Below are 21,050 nucleotides of genomic sequence, written 5' to 3' on the forward strand. Positions count from 1 at the left end.
TTTACAGAGATTTTTAAAATATTGATTAGCTTCTAACATCTGACCTCTCAGCACTTTATAAGCAAGAATCTTATTTCTTCCTTTATTACGTCTAACTTGTATTCAGGAAATAATACATTCAATTTATATAAAAAAAATAGGACCTTACTTGCTTCAGATGGTCTCATAAGTAAACGGCAACTAGGTTTGGGCCGTCGGACTAATGTCCTGAACCCAACCTGAATCTTCTAAGAAATTTTGCCACAATAACGTACGTATATAACAGATATTACAAGGACCCAAGAACAAATAATACAATAGTATTAATTAACCAACCTTTTCAGTTTTGTGAAAATACTATCAAGTCCTTTTCTTAGGAACCGCGTCCTCCCCGATGGCGCAGTGGTTGTGTCGTCGCCTTGTAATCAAGGGGTTCCGGGTTCGATACACGGTGGAGGCACAAGTGGTTCGGATCCCTCTTTAAACTGTAGGTCCAGTCCCGATTAGCCTTACTGTGCATAAAGTGGACTTAAAACACCAACTCAATCAATCTTAGCAACCGCAAACATCAACATGCAAAACAATCTCGGCCGGTCTCCAAGGTGACACTTTCTTTGTTGTATGCAGTAAGGTACTAGCGGCAAAGTTAATGTATTACTAGAATGTGCAACGGTAAAACGGCAGTGTTGCAATATGCAGAGAGTGACATCTGAACAAGAACAATCTCTAAGTAAAGATGCCTTTGACATGCGAAGTTACTGACGCCATCAAGAAGTTGGGCGACACTTATCACACAACAGTCGGCAAGTAATGTACGTTTGCGATTATTCTGCGGCCGACATGAAACACACAAATGATTTACTAAATTTCATAATATTACATTTTAGAGGGTATTATTTGTATTTGATTTTGTGTTTATTGAGACAAAAATTTTCATAATCCTCATTGTAAACATCGGTCAATAGTTGATATTTCATGTTATGTGTAATATAAGTAATCAGTAGGGCTAGGATTTTGATGACCTAAAAATTCGTAAAAAATGCCCTTAAAAAGATGCATTTATGACCTAAAAATTGCCAAAAAATGACTTTAAAAATTACCTAAAAACCGTTAAAAATTCCAAAGTAAAATTTTATTTGCACTTCAAATTACAGCAACTCTAGTATGCAACTTTTGACAAATTATGAGAGGTTTCTGTTCAGTTTTGAGTTGCAGTGTGTAACGAATATTTTCTGTAAATTTTTAAAAAGAAATGAATAAGGATTGTCAGCTAGCACACTTTTATACATAGAAAAGCTCCTTTCAACATCAACAGAGGTAATAGGGGCATATTTAAAACATACAATGTCACTTGGTTCTAATTCGGTTTCAGAGTCTGGCAATGAAAACGTTTTCCCACACAATACGTCACGAATAGAACATATTATGTGTATCCTGCATTTTTCCCTAGCACTTTCTGCATCTTTTCTCTCACTTGTATTCCAACAGTACCTGGAACTGCTTCCAAATTATCCTGAACTTTGTTAAGGACATTAACTTGATCAACCAATGTAGCTCCAGATGTCTCGAGTGAAGTTATGGCAGAAGGTAGGAAGCCCAAGTTGGACTTTATATAGCATAATTTTCCCTCCATTTCGGGATCAGCCAAGAGTTCCTGTGCTTGTCTTATACACAATGCTTCACTGCTGTCGAACGAGGTTACAACTTCTTTCACAACTTTATAATTTTCACAATAGTAACCACAAGCCTCTAACCATGTACCCCATCTAGTAAGAATAGGAGCTGGTGGCAAAGGCACATCAGGTGCATGAGACCTAAAAGCTAACACTCGTGATGGGGACTTGAGGAAATTCTTAATGTTTGCAATCTGTTGGTCTACATCAGGAAAGTGACTTCGCAGTTCTTCAGCAATACGGTGACACGCATGTGCAAGACATGTTACATGTACCATTTTCGAGTACAGACCTTTCAGAGAATTCCCTGCTTTAACCATGTACGGTGCCGCATCTGTTACGAAAAGCAACACCTTGTCATATTGAATGCCGTCGGGCCACAATAACTGCATCGCGTTATTGAAAACTTTGCTGATTGTTGAATAATTCACTTTTTCTAGACATTCACAATTTATTAGAAACACTTGAGTAGACTCGGATTCCTGCATCGTACCAATCACTACATTTGCAATGTACCGTCCGAGTGAGTCGGTACTTTCGTCAATTGACACCCATATTTTTTTACCATGAATTTTCTGCCGAATTTGATCCATTGTTTGGTTGTAGCATTTTTTGACATAATTTTACCTTAGCGGGGAAGAATCTGGTATCGATTTCCCAGTATGTTTTTCCAAAAATGCTCGAAGTTTAGGATTATTTAGTTTACTTAGAGGAATGTCAGCAGAAATAAAAGCGTCGCACAGTTCTTCAAAAATAATAGAGGATTTGGAGGAACACTCGCCCATTAACAATTGCACCGTCCTCTTCTGATCTTGAATTTGCTTCAGAGCTGCTTTGTGTTTCTCGCGGTTGACATGTTGCTCCACCGTGAATTTCTTTTCCGCAGCAACTCTTACACCACAAAGCTGACAGAATAATACTGATCCGCCCGTACTGAACGTATTTTCACCATACTGGGACACAAACTGTTTTAATTTGTACTGTGTACTTTGCTTGGTTTTTGGCATCTTGTCCAATGCTTCGAAAACCTGCTCTACTGAACACTGCACCAAAGTAAATTCTCGCAATAAACAGGAACTTCGACAATGGCCAGATCACACGTTCCATCCATTCACTTTCAAGGAACACAACAATTGGTCTGAGCAGATTAGAAGATAAGATTAGGCAGGGCAACGACTTTCTTCTCCTGGGGCAAAATTGCGAGCTGTTTTGAACTTCTAACAATTGAATTTCATTGTAAGGAAATCGTTATATTCGTGTTGTTTATTTTCTTCTGAGACGGATGGAAGGTAGCTGCGGTTTCATATATTTTAAATTGTCTAGGGAAGATATGAAAAAATAGGATATTTATTCATCTTAATCCATTCACGTTAATGCTGCCCATGCACTCGCAACGTACAAGTGCTCTGGAAAACTAAGAAAATAAAAAAAAGACCAAATGACTTAAAATGCCAAAAAATGACTTATACAACCCATAATGGCAAAACAATGCAAAAAAATGGCCCAACAAATAGTGCTTAAAAGTTTCAGCACGACATGAAACATATAAATATTAAAAGATTTGGGTTTCTTATTCACCAGAAAAAAAGATGCAATTTCATCAAAATCCTAGCCCTAGTAATCAGTATATTCAATTTATCTGAAGCCAGAAACTGTCTCATTTCCTTCTTTATTCTCCTCTCTCTCTCTTTATTCGCACTACTTTATTTATCTTCATTCTCCTTTCGCTTTGTCTTGTTTCTTTACTTCCTTTTCATCCATTATTTTCACCTCTTTGTGTTCTTTTCTCTTTCTCCCTGTCTGTCTCGTTTCTTTATTTGTCTCATTCTCTGTTCTCACTTCTTTATTTGTGTTTTTTTCCTTTCTGTTTCTCAATCTGGCCTTCCCGATGGCGCAGTGGTAGCGTTACTTGTAATCAAGGGGTCACGGGTTCGATACCCGGTGGAGGTACATAGTGGTTCGGATTCCACTTTAAACTGTAGGTCCAGTCCCGATTAGCTCACTGTGCATAAGGTGGACCTAAAACACTAAATCAACCAACCAATCTCTCTCAATCTATCTGTGCGTCTCTTTTCATTATTTCTGTTGTTTCTTACTTCTTTATTTATCTTGTTCTCTTTCTCTCTCTGTTTTGCATCTTTATTTCTGTTTTACTCTGTTTCTTACTTCTCTATTTCTCTTGTTCCCTTTGTCTCTCTGTTTTGCATCTTTATTTCTGTTTCACTCTGTTTTTTACTTCTTTATTTCTCTTGTTCGCTTTCTCTCTCTGTCTTGCAACTTTATTTCTATTTCACTCTGTTTTTTACTTCTTTATTTCTCTTGTTCGCTTTCTCTCTCTATTTTGCATCTTTATTTCTGTTTCACTCTGTTTTTTACTTCTTTATATCTCTTGTTCCCTTTGTCTCTCTGTTTTCCATCTTTATTCCTGTCTCACTCTGTTTTTTACTTCTTTATTTCTCTTGTTGGCTTTCTCTCTCTGTTTTGCATCTTTATTTCTGTTTCACTCTGTTTTTTACTTCTTTATTTCTCTTGTTCCCTTTGTCTCTCTGTTTTGTATCTTTATTTCTGTTTCACTCTGTTTTTTACTTCTTTATTTCTCTTGTTCCCTTTGTCTCTCTGTTTTGCATCTTTATTTCTGTTTCACTCTGTCTTTTACTTCTTTATTTCTCTTGTTCCATTCCTCTCTCTGTTTTGCATCTTTATTTCTGTTTCTCCTATAGAAATGCAAATAGAAACTACTGCATTACATGACAGAGTAAATTAGTTGATTGAGCATTTAGAAAATTGAGTTAATTTCCCGTTTTACCACATCTACACTATTTGCAAAATCGCACTAAATTGACAGAAAACATTTTTCCTTGCGATCCAATTAATTTGGAGAGACGTGGTTTCATTCCTCAAAGTGGAAGACTTTTGAAACTAATTATGACTATCTCTCTCGCCCCCTTCCATTCCGACATGTAAACCTATCGAGTTATTTTGTCTCTAACCACTCCAGTCATTAGCCTTCCACCATTCTTGGAACATTTCTAAATTGCATTAATTTTATCGGAGAATCAGAATTAATTGTAGCAAATGATGTAGGAAAAGAAGATATATCAATTTGTGATTCCTCTATGCATCCTCACCCACTGCTGCCATCTGTGTCCAAGCGCTTCACTATTTCCAAGCGTTGAGGTGACTTGACAGTGCTGCCATCTCCACTTTCTCAATTTTGATAGAACTATACTATCTTATTTCTGAACAATAGCTAAATTATAATGATAACAGCTTTTAGAGAATCTCCTAAAAAAGTTGATTGAGATCTCTGTTCTCTTTCTGTTATCAGATTCGCAAATTGCTTTTGGCTGTAAAGTCTAGATCAGTGGTTTCCAACTTCAAAAGGTCCGAGGGCCAAAATTATATCCATATATATATATATTGGGGGAGGGGGATTAAGAATTACAAAAATTGTAAGTACTGAACTGAAAATGTAGTCCTTTCGTATGACCTAATTTCCTTAAATGAGGCAATAAAAACAATGGATTCACAAATCAAAATTGTATAATTACAATTTATTTCACAAAAACCCAATACTTATGGATGAATTGAAAGAAATGAAAAACACATCATACAAATAAGAATCCTTCATAGTAAGTGTTCAATATGAAAATTGAGGCAGATCTGCTTCTTTTATTAAAGTTGGAATGTCCACTTCAATTTCTGTATTTGAAAGTCTCAGAAGGTGAAGCAGTGAAGAATCTGCCAGTCGGCTTCTGTAGCGGTTCTTGGTGAACTTCATTGAAGAAAAAACACTTTCACACGTGTATGTGCTGCGGAACATCGATGTTATTCTTTGCCCAGAACTACGAAGGTTTGGAAAGCGTTCCTTTGAAAGGTATTTGAAAACCTCTGGCCCCTTTTCTTGTCTACTTTGAAGTAACACATCGCCTTGCAAATCACACAATTCAAGTTGGAGATCAGCTTCTTCTTCTTCTTCGATGTTAACGCCAAGAGAATTGCTAAATAGCTGGATAGTGCTAATTTCATATGGCTCATTTCGATATTTGCACAAACTTTAACAATCAGTCACAGTACAATCAGAGTTGGAACACTGGAAATCTCTTGGTACTTCGTGCCTGCAGTTTGTTTCTAAAGACAAAGAGTGAAGCCAGAGGTGAAGCCTTCGCGGAAGGGGGCGAGTTCATTCCCAATAGTGAAGGGTTGGAATGCATGGTGTGAAGAGAAAGTTACGTCACTTTAGATTCTTCTGATGATTATTATTGACTGCAAAATGAAATTCTACCTGTGACATTGTCTTTCTTCACAGAGCTTCCGTTCCTTCAGTGAAAATAGAACGTATTTTAATAAATACATAAAATTAATGTATTTTGCAAACTAGCTTTGCGGGCCGCAAAAAAAAGGTATCGCGGGCCGCCAGTTGGAAACCCCTGATCTAGATGGTCCTTCAGTGGTAGTGAGATGCTCCTCTTTATGTTTTACCAAACCCTGGGATGCGGCGACAAATCGTCGAACTGTGCCTTGTGCGTTACAGTCAGACGCCTCACCAACTGGACCTCACCAATTTGTACCTGAATGTTAAATAGCAATGTTGGTCGCTTTTCGGTTGATCTGGTCGAGTGTAGGTACAGGTGAGAGGAACACACACAAACACAAGCATAGAGAGAGATTGTGGGAGGAGGATCTTTGTTTTGTATTAGGTGCACCCACACACACAGATTTAGAGAGAGAGAGAGAGAGAGAGAGAGAGAGAGACGTAGGGACAGCGGGAGACACAAAAACAGAGAGATAGAAATACAAGGGTTGGATTAAAAGTAATGGCAACACTGCTGTCCCGTGAAAGGGGTGAGTCACAGCGCCACAAGCGTTTCGTGGCTGATAAAGGAATGTCAGACGAGGAAGTTATAGTGAGTGGGAGCGATTGTATGTTTTTCAGTCAAAAACAGCAGTGCTCTGAAGCAGAGGACGAGAGTGCAAGCGCCCTAACAATATGTTTAGGCAAGAAGAACAACGTCTCTCAGGCAGACGGTCAACGCAGCCTACTTCTGCACCTTCTTGCAACACCACCTTCGTCTCGCATTAAGAAGGAAGCGACGGCACGGTGTCCCATCATCCTGCTTGACAATGCAAGGTGTCACACTGCGAACAATGTGACGGCGCTCCTGCATAATTGGTAGTGGGAGGTACTGGAACATCCGCCGTATTCACCGGTATGAGACCGTGTGATTACGACCGTTTTGTCAAAATGAAGGAACCACTGGGCGGGAAGCACTACGACACGCGCGAAGCCATCCACCATACGTGCTATAGGGCGGTCACTGCGGGGCATCGACAGAGATGGACGCGCTGACGGTGTACGACGCCTTCCATACGTGTGACAGAAGGTCGTAGAGATGGGGGGGGATTACTTTGAAGGAATGTACCACGTGCTCCTCTGCCAATACAGTCAAGTACCAATTATACTAGTGTTGTCATTACTTTTTATCCAACCCTTGTATAAATAAATCATTCTCTATTAGGCACACATACAGAGAATAAGAGACAGGCACAGGTAGAAAGGGACAGAGGCACAGATGGAGAGACTCATACTTCTCTATTAGGCACATACACATAGAATGAGAGAGAGGAAGAGACAAAGACAAAGAGATAGAATGAAATCGAGATAAAGAGATAGAGAGAAGGAGGTAAAAGGGAGAGAGAAAAAGAAGCAAAGGGAGAGAGAAGAAAATGAGAGGAAGAAGCAAAGGGAGAGAGAAGAAAATTAGAAAGAAAGAAGCAAAGGGAGAGAGAAGAAGAGAAAGAGAGATAGAGAGGGAGAGAGAAGAAGAGAATGAGAGGTAGAGAGAGGAGAAAGAGGAAAAGGGGGAGAGGAAGAGAAAGAGGCAGAGAGAGAGAAAGAGACAAAGAGAATAAGAGAGAGAAAGAGACAGAGAATAAGAGAGAGAGAGAATGAAACTCAAAGAGGGAGAGAAGAACACAGAGGGGCAAGGGATATACGGAGAGACGCATCTTTCTCTATTAGGTACAGACACAAAGATAACGAGACAGAATGAGCTACACAGAGAGAGACATATTAGGCACACATTGAGAGAGAGAGGCAGAGAGGGAATGCACAGACAGAAAGTTATAATCTTTCTCTACTAAAGGTGGTTGTAAATTCCTATAAAGCTTAAGGCACGGATGATTCGTTTGTTTCCATTGTTTCATGTCATTCTTCCTTATAGTCACTTATGGTCACTACTAACCAGGGTGGATAAAATCATGATTTTATTTTTAAAAAATCATTTTTATAGATTTTTTATCTTTTTTTAAAAAACACTCTTAACATTGCTTCTATGGTTTTTGGCACCATACATATAGATATATGATTTTTATAGAAACGTTTTTTCTAGTAAACGGCCCTGTAAAATATTTGAACAGTTTGATTAAAGCAAATAAAAAATAAACGTAAATATACATTTTTCTGTTTCTGATACTGTACCTATTGTGGAAATGTTTGTTGAATGTGCTAATGCAACTATAATAATTTCAGTAACTTTTCTTCCAGTGAAAATAAAACATACTGGATGTACTCTACAATTATAACTTAAATATTTTATAGTATTTGTAGCTGAATTCTGTAGATTCTTTTGATGATAGTTTGAAAAATATCAGCTACCATGCTTATTTACAGTTTAATGATAATGGCACTATTGATGGTTTAACATGATTATTATTTTGTATATTTTTCTACACAAAATGTTTGCTGTTTTTGCGTATAAAAATTATTGAATTTTAAATCAAGAGAAATGTGTGTGAAATTTATGAACTTCACATCATCTCTACATACATTTTATTTCCTTATCTTAGAGCCTAATATACACCATTAAATGATTACGAGATTAATGTACTTTGACCAGAAGTAATTCTGATATCTACAAAGACATTATTCTATAAATCATTTATTTAAAGTTTTTTTTAAAAAAAAAAACTGATTTAATCAAACGAAATGAGCACCACGAATATTCAATTCAATGTATTGATTCTTATTTGCAGTATTTTCCTCTTTTCAGACGGGAAGTTCCACCTTCTCCCAACGGGAGACCTCCTGGTCCAGAACGTGGAGCCAAACGACAGCTTCCCTTCCTACAGATGCAGGACCATCCACCGCCTCACGCGACAAGTGGTGGTCAGCAGCTCAGCGAGCATTTTCGTCAACGGTAAGTGACAATCTCACCACCCGAACTTCAAAAGACCCACTGTTGGACAATGATGTGGGCAGAGAGCCTAATTTTTGAAAATTAGCTTTGCAGATTGGATGTCTGTAAAGTCGCAACTCTTAACATTCCCGAAACAGGTAATAAAAAACGCACATGTTGAAAGTCAGTGCATGCAAAAGTTGATAATTAAATTTTTAGTGAGACCCCGTTTTGGGGGTTCATTTGGTAAATTTGCAGTGAAGAACATGGCCTTTATATTTGTTCCGAAGATAATGTTTTGACTACTTGGAATGTTTAAAAATTGTCAGAACTGAATCTCGAAACAGCACGAAGTTCGTTCCTTTTCATATTATCCGGATTCAGTTGGTCGAATCACCTCCACTTCAGGTTTTCGAGGTACGTCTCAATTTTCTAGATGTAGCCTACCGAAGTGTATCAAGAGACTAGTGGAGGTGTTTTTTGTGTTAAAATGAAGATAATCTTAAAAGGCAGAATTATTTTATTGCAAATGATTGCATTGTACATTATGAAAAATGGATTGTTTGATTTGCTCTATTTTTTATTGCCTTTTGTGCCACTTCTTGGCTAATTTGCGAAGATGAGGATGAGTGATGATATGAAATTGATGAATGGAAACTCACAAACATCCATTCCAAGTCCGGGATTCGAACCCGGGACCCCTGGTGTCGTGGCGCGATGTGGGGCTGGCTATTAGAGGAGAACGTCTAAATATGAGCGAAGGTTTAAATATGGGTTTTGGGGTTATCAGCGCTGCTGTCGGGTGCTGCAGCCTGGCAGAGGCTATGGGAACTGGTTATCTGCCAAGGACAAAGGTTGCGGCGCCAATTCGCAAGAGAAAGTGGTTGTTAGTTTCGGCCTTGGACGCTGTTATAGAATTGCGACCTCCCAAAACTTTATGCAGGTATGTTTTTAACTTGGCGTTTTCTGAATTCTCATCTTCTTTGTATAGGTTATGATATTAGCGGTACATAAAACAAATGTGGGCTTTTATAATGCCATGATTTGTTTGTGAAATATGTACCACGGAGAGCGAAAATAAATTTGAAGAAGAAAAATAGCGTGATGGTCTAAATATGGGCTATGACATGAGGTCTAATGTTGAGATCACATTTTGAACAAATATTTGGACGTTTTTCTTAATTTAGATTTTTCCCATTCCGCATGATTTTGAAAACAACAGGCGGTGGCTCAGTCGGTAACGCGTCTGACTACCATGCTCAAGGTCCCGGGTTCGATCGCAGGCCGGTTCACATCCGGGAACTTTTCTAACGTTTGGAAGCGGCCCCGGCGCCCACCCAGCGTCGAATGACATGGGTACCTGGGGGAAACACTGGAGGGTAAAGGCGGTCAGGGGCGTGATGCTGATCACATCACCCCACTCATGACCGGATCAAGAAAGTGTGGGACGTTACCCACACACCCCCCCCCCCCTAAGCACAGGGGAGCACTTTACCTTTTTACCTTTTTTATAATGTTTTTGCGATAGACTGTTTTTTTATTTCAATTGCTTTTTGTGATATTGCCACTAGTAGCCCAGATTTAGACCACAATTTTGAAGTACATCATTTTACCATGTTTTTGAAATTGCTTTTTCTTTAACAAAATGGAGACCTTCTATACTTTGGAATGCTATTACATTTAAGTATATATTTCATAGATTTGCATTTTAAAGGCAGGTGTTTGATATATTTTGTCCCTCCAAAAACGACAACATAAAAAGGGGGGCCCATATTTAGACCTTTTCCTCTATATGAAGGAGTCAGGCCAAGCTGCATTGAATGTCACCACTCATATGCTAGACATTTCAAATAAAATGACATGGGAGGAAAAAAAAACTTAATTGGCCCATCCGTTTCACTCAGCACACGTATGGACAAGACACAGTACACCACGAAAACTACACCCTGTCCCAGCTAACTGTGGAGCAAGGCCCCGCATAGCGTCAGAGAAGCGAGGGAAATTGAGTGGCCAGAGCGAAGGATTACACGCTGCTGGGAAGTTAGTCGCTTCCGCCGACCCCATGCAATTGCGTTCCTCTCACGTGCTCATTGGTGGAGCCGTATCCCGTCAGTACTTGCGCAGAGACTTAATTTCGTTTCCCTGCTCTACAGTTAGCTGGGACAGAGTATACGTGGAAGAGAGGTTAATCACCCCTTACACACCCAGACAAAGCGACTTTATATCTTACAAAGCTGTCTGCAAGTGAAGGGTGCGAATCTTGATAATTTTATTCCAAGTCCCAATAATTCCATATAAACACTATGCATACACGTTATACCACGATAACAAGATTATACAGCAAACATTACTCCATTTCTCTTACACAGTGCTTCTCCAAGGAAGGGAAAAGAACTCGTAAACACGAATGTTTCCGGTCCCCAGAGGTATTCTATGCTGAAAGTTCAGGAGCCATATTTCGTAAACAAAGCATGGTATCAAAGTAATGCTGTAAGTTATATTCCAAATGGGAGCTCTAAAACCAAGAGAATTGCCCCCTGGCCTCCGTCTCTACAATGAAGCGGCTGAAAAGTTTCTGTGCACGCACAGACTGCCCCAACGTCGCAGTTCCCTAACATCTCGAATTTATATTCGTTATTCATTTCAGAATCCTCCCCTTTTTTAAGGGATGGTGAGGGTTCGTGAGGTAAATTTGCAGTAAAGAACATGGCCATTATATTAGTTCCGAAGATAATGTTTTGACTGGTTGGAATGTTTTAAAATTGTCAGAACTGAATCTCGAAACAGCACGAAGTTCGTTCGTTTTCATATTATCAGGATTCAAATTTGTGTATGCGCGCGAATGTCCGTCAGTTGTTAGAGAGGGGCGTGACCTTGAATGGCGCTGTGAGAAAAGCGCCACTGTTCTGGAACTACTCAGTTGGCGAGAGACAGCCAATCGGTTCGGACGTGTTTTTATTGCCCAGCATAGATTTGACACTACTTCAAAGCGTGCGAATCAGGTTTTCTTTGCCAAAATTGGAATTGTTTGTGATCCTGTGGTTCTTAGAATATTTCAGTTCATTCTTTCCATTTTATGTATCCTCTCACGGAAATGCTTTCTATCTCCTGACGTGAAAGGTTACTTTCAGAATATGCTCACAAGTATCCAGTTTTAAACTTCATTGTTGTCTAATAATCACTATTCAAAATTTGTTTAATCAATTTCAATTAACGCAAATAATCAATAAACCGACCAGAATAACCTCCACGACTAAGTCATTAATTGATCTGACGTTTGTCAGCAACACGCAAAATATAATCCAACATGGTGTCGGTGAGCCAGTCAGCAATAGCGATCATAGAATGACCCACGTTGTACTTGCGTATACCAAACCAGAAAGCGTGAACAGAATTATATACCACAGAAAATACGGTGATATTGATTATGATAAATTCGTGAAGGATGCAGAAAAAATTAACTGGGGAAAAATATATAACACCGATAACTTGGATATGAAAGTAGAGTATTTCAATGTCAACTTACTTGATCTCTTTGACAAGCACGCGCCAGTTCGTAAAACACGAGTTCGTAACAAACGTATGCCGTGGATTACATCGAATGTGAAGCTGTTGATGAAACTAAGGGACAATGCGTTTCGTAAATTCAAGCGAATCGGAACTGAATCTGCATGGAAAGAATACAAAGAATTGAGAAATTTCACGACATCCGTTATTCGGCAAGAAAAAAAGTGTTATTTTGAGCATAACATCAATAAAACACCAAGACAACCAAAGCATTTATGGAAGCAGCTGAAATCTGTAGGCATTGGCTCAAATAAAAATGATCTCCCCTCCACGTTTGACAATGCGAACGAGATAAATGAACACTTTATTAATTCAATTGATAGTCTAAATATCGACCAACGTCTGATATCTCAAGAATGTTTAAAATTTAGTAACCAAAAGTTTAATAATATGTTTCCCGAATTTGCTTTTAAAAAAGTGGATGGCTATACTGTAAGAAAATGTTTGTACGAAATCAAGTCTACTGCTATTGGTGCAGATGGAATATCAACAACAATGCTGAAGTTATCGCTACCTTTTATTTTGCCTATTATCACACATATTATTAACTTTTCGCTCGAGAAATCCGTATTTCCCAGGAAATGGAAAGAAGCTTTGATAACACCACTCCCTAAGACGACCCGACCAACTAATGTAAACGACCTTCGACCTATTAGTGTTCTGCCTGTGTGTTCAAAACTACTAGAAAAAATAATCTATAAACAGACATTTAGCTTCGTTGCCCGAAACAATATTCTTCCACCCTCACAGTCAGGATTTCGGCCGGCACACAGCACTGCTACGGCTTTGCTGAAAGTCACAAATGACATCCTCCAGGCTATGGATAAGAAATTCCTCACTGCATTAATATTATTGGACCTGTCCAAAGCATTTGATACGGTACAACATAAATTACTGCTCAGTAACCTGAAATATTACAGTTTTTCACAATCTACCCTTAACTGGTATTTTTCATATCTAAGTAACCGAAACCAACGTGTAAAACTGTCGCCTACTTTATTATCTAATAATTTATATATTTCATCTGGTGTTCCACAAGGATCTATACTGGGTCCCTTATTGTTTACGATTTATATTGCAGACCTACCCTCAGTTGTCAAATACTGTAACGTACATTCATATGCTGATGACACTCAACTAACCAAATCATTCAATCCAACAGAAATTGCCATAAGTATTGAATTCATAAGTAATGATTTGGGTGCGATAAAAACATGGTGTGATGCAAATGGCCTTAAAATTAATGCTAATAAGTCATGTTATACATTTATTGGAACTCGAAATGCTATTGGTTCGGTCGAGCACATTAATACAACAATTACAATGTATGATGATATCATACCTAGAGCTCAAGTAGTTAAAAGTCTTGGCCTGATATTTGACCCCCTTTTATCATGGAATGAGCATATTAGCCGCCAAATCAATAAATCATTTGGAACACTTAGATTCTTGTTTAAATTTAACAAACTATTATCTTCAGAAATCAAGCAGCGATTAGTTGAAACACTTATATATCCATTTCTCGACTATTGTGACGTAGTGTACTCTGGTAGAATAAATAAAACTTTACAAGCAAAGATTCAAAAATGCCAAAATGCGTGCATGCGGTTCATATTTTGCATCCCGAGACGTGAACATATTTTACCTTCCATAAATAATAAGAATATCCTCAATATGTACCGTAGGCGGTTACTGCATACATATTGCCTTATACATAAAATTATTACATCTGGCAAGCCGTCGTAGCTGGCAGACATGTTGATCCCTCGCACCAGTATTCACAGCCACCATACAAGAAATAATTTCAAATTTAACCTTCCACTCTGCAACACACAGGCATATCAGTCGTCGTTTTCATATTTTGCTGCAAAAATATGGAGTGCCCTACCTAAGACCATGTCGAGCATATCTAAAATAGAATCTTTCCGAAATGAAGTAAAGAATTTTCTTTTGGCAGAGCAGAGATTGTGTTCAAATACTATGATGTAACTTGTATGTTTATGTTATGTATTTTGTCTACATGTTTTTATTTTTACTTATTTTTCATTCATTTTATTTTATTTTTATGTAGTTGTCTTTTCACAATTTTTGTATCATTTTATTCATACATTTATTACAATTATTTTATCAATAGATTTTGTAACTAAATCATACAGTTTATTGTACACTGTATTAATACTGTAATAACATAAGAAATGTAAATTTAAATGTAATCGATGACACGGGTTAGGTGGCAGAACAGCCTCAGGCTGAACCTCGCCCACGTAAATAAAGAATTTGAATTTGAATAAAAAAATAGGCTCGGTGCCGAAATCTTACACCTTGGATTTCGCGAACTTTTCAAATGTTTTCGTCAAATAAATAAGTTTCTTGTAACAAAGTGTGTTTCTAAATAGCGTTTTTTTACATCTACGGCTACGAAACTTGCGTTCTTTTTATATTAAAGTTCCTTACGTACGTTGCGTCTATGCGGCTTTTCAGGGATTCCATATTGGATTCATGCCACAGGCGCACGTCTAAACAATTTCTTTTTCTTCTTATGATTGGCTTGTGCAATGGGATAATTTGCGACATTTTTTGGAGGAGTATCTGGATGAGTTTATGTGGTTTGACAGGCATGGAAAACGGAGACGAGACGCTATGAGGAATATCATTCAACATATTGTTGAACGGTATCCTCAGCGTGTATAAATACGTTATCTTGTGGAACATCGTGCACATTTCTCTTCACAACTGCGGGCTAGAAATGACTTGTGGGATGGGATAATTTGCAACTTCTTATTTCTATGATGGTACGGACAGAGGAGGGTAGTATTCTGTGGAAAAGGACAACAAAGACTTTTGACATACAACTGACTTCTCTTTTGGACTTTCAAATTAGCTTCGGCCCGCAATTCAGCCTGCACTTGAGATAAAGAGGTAAGTTACCTTTTGAGGTTTAATTTTAGCCTTATTTCTTTGGTACCTAAATGTGTCGGTGCGAAATATAGTATTAGAGGCAGGTGGCTCCGGCCAGTTTCTAACATATCTTCAAAAGGGATTCTATATAGAAAGGCGGGGCCGCGGTATCGGTAGAAGGCGGTAGATTAATTACCCCAGGGGCGGAGCCCGGAATCGGCGGGGAATTTCAACACAGCAATCACCTCGCAACTTGAAACGGCTGTACAGTCGTAAATACGTATTTCCGCGCTCCAGAATTTTATTATTCACAATTAGCAGGACATACTCTTTTATACATAAAAAGATTCCCTGCGAAATCGAGGGTGTAAGATTTCGACATGGACCCAAAAAATATTTAATTATAAACTGTCCTTACGATTATTAGTAGCTGTGTTTACTGTGAACTTGGATATGCTCAACGGCCTAATCAGACCATGGCATATTGCTGATAAATTTTTAACAAAATGATTTGAATGAAAATTTACGTCATCATAAATCAAATGTTTATAGAGTTGTATAACATACTTTTCCCACTCTGATAACACGGCTTTGAGTTTCTACACAAAATGTATCCTTTAAATGCTGGTCTTCCGGTTAGAGACTAGTAGTATGCGACTCCGATATCCTCATAACTTGAAAGCAGCTCTTGATATTCAATTTCCGTTTTTTACCTTCGTGTGTATTCGTATGCAGGTATGGCATATTTGAATGTCAACGCAATATGAGCATTGTAGGTTTATCGAGACCAATTTGAATTTAGAAGCACCGGCTTTTGAAATATGATCGATCATATGTACAAAACAATCACAACTGTTTATCGAAATCGCCTGTGGTCCTGGATTCGAATACCGGCCAAGGCATGGGCGTCAGTGTGTGTGTCCATTCATCAGTTTCATCCTTATCTTCGTGGTTAGCCAAAAGTGGCAGAAAAGCTAAATAAAGTAAACTAAATCAATCAGATGTTTGTCGAAATGATTAATGTTCGATTTTTTTCCGGACGGAAAGACAAGGACTTTCACATTTTCCATACTTACTCACTTAATCCGTTCTCTTCTATCCTTCGGTGAACTAGATCTCGCACTTCTTTTCAGTCTCTACCCCTTACTTCGACGGCTTTCTTTACTTCATCTTCCCTCCCACACTTTTCTAAGTCTTCCTCTTAGTCTTGTTCCCGGCATTTCTACATCGTATACTGCTTTAGTTACGTTCATTCCAGTATTTCCTTCACGTGAGCAAACCATCTTGGTTACTTCCTCTAGTAATGAAGAAACACTTAATTTCTTATGGTTTGATTTCTCACTCGAATCGTTCGTGTGTTGCGATGGAAAACAGGGTGTTGAAAATTGGAACTTGTAATGTACACGGAGTGCATGGTGCATTTTTATACCAATGAAACTAGATTTAGCAGTAACATAGGAACGCGCCAAATGAATATATTCCAGAAATTCAACATTCATTTCTTCTTCTTCGTCTTCTAACAGCTTTTGTTAGGAGCGAAGGTGCAACATTTTAGATCCGGAAAGAGCAGTGTCTTTCTTCGAAAAAAAAACTTAAAGTCTTACGATAAATGGTTTTCTTTCTACGATTTATGTTTCGTCGTATGAAAACCAAAGGAACGTAACGCCATAATTTCCTGTCTTTTTTAACGTTTCACCCATAAAGAGCTCTTTTTGGAGTGATGTCGACATATCTCCACGACTAATCCTTAAGAGTGAAGCCATCCAGTTTGCTGATTCTTTTTAAGAGTCAGGCATATTCCTAAGAATACATAATTTACTCTCTCTTGTAAGTTTGGTAAATTGGAGTTATATCATTCTCGTTCTCACACGACTGTTTGTACAGTGGTGGAAAAAAGTTCTTCCCCATAAGACTTTAATGGCAGTAAATAATGCCGGAAAGGTAGGCAACACACATTGCACGTTTAGGTGATCGGGTGATTCTGTCTGTCTCAAGGACCAACTCGTCTTTTATGCAATAGCCAACAGACACAGGAAATGTAGGAAAGTCACGTGACATCAGGTGGAATGTTGTTCGTCATAAAATCGCCTTTTCTCAAGCCAGGTCGCAGAACCGACAAGAGTTATAGCCTATGTCCGAAAATGATTCCCCTAAAACCGTTGAACGAAACGCTAAAATAATTCTTGCCTTAATTACAAAGGCTACTATACTATATGTGCCGCGGTAGCTCGGTCGTTTGGGAGTTTGATTACCATGCGAGAGATCTGAGTTCGATCTCCGAGTGGGGAGAATTGGAATTTTGTCCACCTGTTCAAGTGGCTCCGGCGCCCACCCAGCGTCGTATAAAGTGGGTAACTCTAGGAAACTTGTGGGGGGAAGGGGTAAAGGCGGCCAGGGGTGTGGTGCTGATCACATTATCCCCACCTTCGGCCGTAACAAGAAAGTGTGGGACCCTAACTCCGCACCCCCTACACGCCTTCATGGCTTGGTGCAAAGCACAAGGTAGCACTTTGCTCTTTCATTTACTAAACGTCCCGATTTTGTCGGAACAGAACTTTCTAATTTCTATGTGGACTTCTTCCAAGTTCCGTAGGGATGTGAATAGGCTCCAGTTTTTCTTGACACAATTCATTCATGTTATATTTCGTTATAAAAACCACGGCCGATGTCCTGTGTGTGTGTGGGGGGGGGGGGGGGGCTATAATTCAAACATGTGAGGTGATACTTTTCTCACTACTCCATTCTCCAATTCTTCGTATCCGAAATAACTCTCAATTCCACACACTGAAAATGTAGCATTTCCTAGATCTTAGCATGCAAATATCTAGCAACAAAGTAATGTGTAGGCACATAGTGGTTCGGATACCACTTTAAACTGTAGGTGCATTCCCGATTAGTCTTACTGTGCATAAAGTGGACTTAAGACACCAAATCAACCAACCAACACAATCCCGTTATCGTCCAGATTATTGAAACCAGAAGCTCCGTCGCGAATAACATAAGCAGGAAGACAATGTGAAATTACCCAACAGAAACAGAACCTACAACGGCTAGATTGGATTAAATCGACGATACAGCACGCGTTCTGAAATGAAGAAGAATACGAAAGTTGAAGGACCTCGATACACACACACACTTTTCCTCCCCTCAATGGTAAGATTTCTTTCTTGCAGAGAAGCCTTTAGGTAGGGATTCAAGGCCACGACGAAAAAGTGTTTACATGCAATGACGGGACCAAAACAAGGGTCTAGTTTGATATGAAAGCTGTGTTCCTCCTTATTTCGTACGTCATTGATAACAGGAACACGCCTCGTCTGCTACCCCTAGTTTCGTAGAGCAGACGCTTGTTTGCCACCCTTTGGTTCCGTGACCTTCGCTCGTAGCAAGAGTGAATGACTCACCAGATACCTGTTGTCTGTAAGCTTATGCAAGAATAGATATTTCGTTAGCGTTTGGAAGTATTGTTTCATCTGCAGTTATATCAGTTAACGTTCGAATTGTTTCCTAATGGTTAAGTTATTTATAAATTAGTTCTCGAGAGTGAGCTTTCTATCTATTTGTATGGGGGGGGGGTATACAGCCTGCATGTATTATTTTTTTTCCTGAAACAAGAAAAAATTCCAAGACAAAAAAAGGGTCGTAGAAGAGTAGTTAACAAAAAAGAAATAAGAAAACGAAAATGTAAATGTTTATATAAATTATTGTATAGATCGAGTAAATAATATTTTCTCACGGGGCCTCCTCGATGACGTAATGATAACGTCGTCACCTTATAATCAAGGGATCCCAGGTTCGATACACGGTGGATGCACGTAGTAGTTCGTATGTCATTTTAAACTGAAGGTCCAGTCCAGATTAGCTTATCTGTGCAGAAAAAGTAAAAAAAAGAAATTGTCACAGTGTAAGAAAATTTCATGTTCAACCACATACAAAAGGAATAATTTATTCCATGTTGGAGTTCACATTTATAGCATCTAACCAACACAATTATGGATCGCAACGTATTTTCTCAGATCCATTTTAATTATACGTGCATGATAAAATAACAGAAGTTGAGGAAAGAGAAAGCCAAGCAAAACACAGATGCCTTCTCCAGAATTTCAAATCTCGTTACTTAAGGTTCTGGGTTGAAGTCCCGGGCACGCATGACTCTCTTGTTCTTGCCCTTTTATCTGCTTTAATGTATTTAATCATAAATCGTCGTTATGGTTTACCTCCAGGGGAGGAATAATGACAATAATTGCCAATACAAAGCCAATAACGAACAGAACAACAACTCAATTAGGGAGATGTCAAGAAAGAAACAAGACTTTACAATGTCTCCGTCTCTCGGTTTCTCGAATTGAAAATTGCTCTCCCGTTCTCGGTCTCGGCTAGTTACATATAGAAATCGAAAAAGTATACATATGTTTCATATATCCCGGTTTTATAAGAGATTTCGTGAGATATTAAATAAGTACTCTTCGATCATGTTTATTTTTATTAGTTTTGTTACGTAACATCACTTTTCTTCCCAGCCGTGGACGACTGACCATTACATGAAATTAATGACGAAATACTCAAACACCTGTGACAAGGACGGTACTCAAACCCGGGAACTTTGGTGACGAGATCGAAGGTTGACCACTTAATGAGCTTGCCCACCGAGTCTGCTTAATGTTGCTTGTGTCAGGTAATTCGAAATAACTGTCAATATCCCACATTCATTATCATTTGTTTCATAATTTATCTTATTGATGTTATTAACCCGAAGTCGAAGAAATAGTTGAAAGGCAATAATGCAAGATTGAATGTCTATGATGTTACTTCGTGCCGAATAATATGACGTGATATTATGATATGAATATATTAATAATATAATATGCCTAGTCATTCGATTGATTGATCCCAATTGCGCACACAAAATATGGTATAATGTCCACTCTTAACCAACCACCGTGGCGGAGTGGTTAGCACAGCGCGCTACGACAGCATGGGCCCCTGGTTCGAATCTCGGCTTGGCCATGGGTGTTCTTGGTGAGTGTCCGTTAATCAATGTCATCATATCATCACTCATTACTCATCTTCATCGTCGCTATTTGCCAAAAGTGAAAGAATAGCGACACTAAATAACAAAAATCTAATCAAATGGAACATCTTCACCGATTTAATTCTATACCGTACCAAATTCCCAGTTTATTACTGCTTCTTGCTTCATTTTACAGCATCTCAATTGTTTTCCGGTTCGAAAACAAATGGAATGTTGTTTTGTGCAGTTGATTGTGCATTGTTTCGTTGTTTGGATTGTTTAATTAACGTCGCATTAATTAGTTTTAGACCAATCGTGACAGAGGGAATCGAGAGCACAAAGGAAGGGGAAAAGACAAGTTAGAGACCACGGCTCTCTTTAAAGGTAGGATTCCTTGAACACGACTGAAGTGACTGCAGAATATTATGGATAAAATTTGTTTCGCTTTTTCCTTTTATTTCTGTTTCAGTTATTTTACTTCGCTTTTCTTCTCCCACTGACGTTAATCGTGTCGGTGAGGAAGAATTATAAACTCGTGAAATGGACGATGGGACAAAATAATATATATGCCTCTCCCACGGTTCGAAACTGTAGCCACAAAATATTGTCTTATTTTTAAAATTTACGTCAAATATGGTTTCACTCGTCTCTTTCTCAAGGCGTTCCATTGCCTCTCCGATGGCGTAGTGGTAACGTCTTCGACATGTAATCAAAGGCTTCCGAATTCAATACCAGATAGAGGAACAT

General features: G+C 38.6%; 1 protein-coding gene across 4 annotated transcripts in view; it reads left to right on the plus strand.

The window, feature by feature from the left end:
* The window catches only part of LOC145989744 (cell adhesion molecule Dscam2-like), a 363,117-nt gene that overhangs the window by 64,001 nt on the left and 278,066 nt on the right, over nt 1-21,050 (plus strand). For all 4 annotated transcript variants that reach the window (XR_014441890.1, XM_083125027.1, XM_083125028.1 and 1 more), the window contains exon 3: nt 8,705-8,851. Coding sequence is in view for 3 of the 4 variants with exons in the window: in XM_083125027.1 (XP_082981153.1) it covers nt 8,705-8,851 (147 nt within the window). In the remaining variant the exon portion in view is untranslated. The remainder of the gene's footprint in view (nt 1-8,704; nt 8,852-21,050) is intronic.

The sequence above is a fragment of the Lepisma saccharinum genome, chromosome 7, assembly GCF_977018435.1.
Source record: "Lepisma saccharinum chromosome 7, izLepSacc3.1, whole genome shotgun sequence".
Classification (NCBI taxonomy): domain Eukaryota; kingdom Metazoa; phylum Arthropoda; class Insecta; order Zygentoma; family Lepismatidae; genus Lepisma; species Lepisma saccharinum.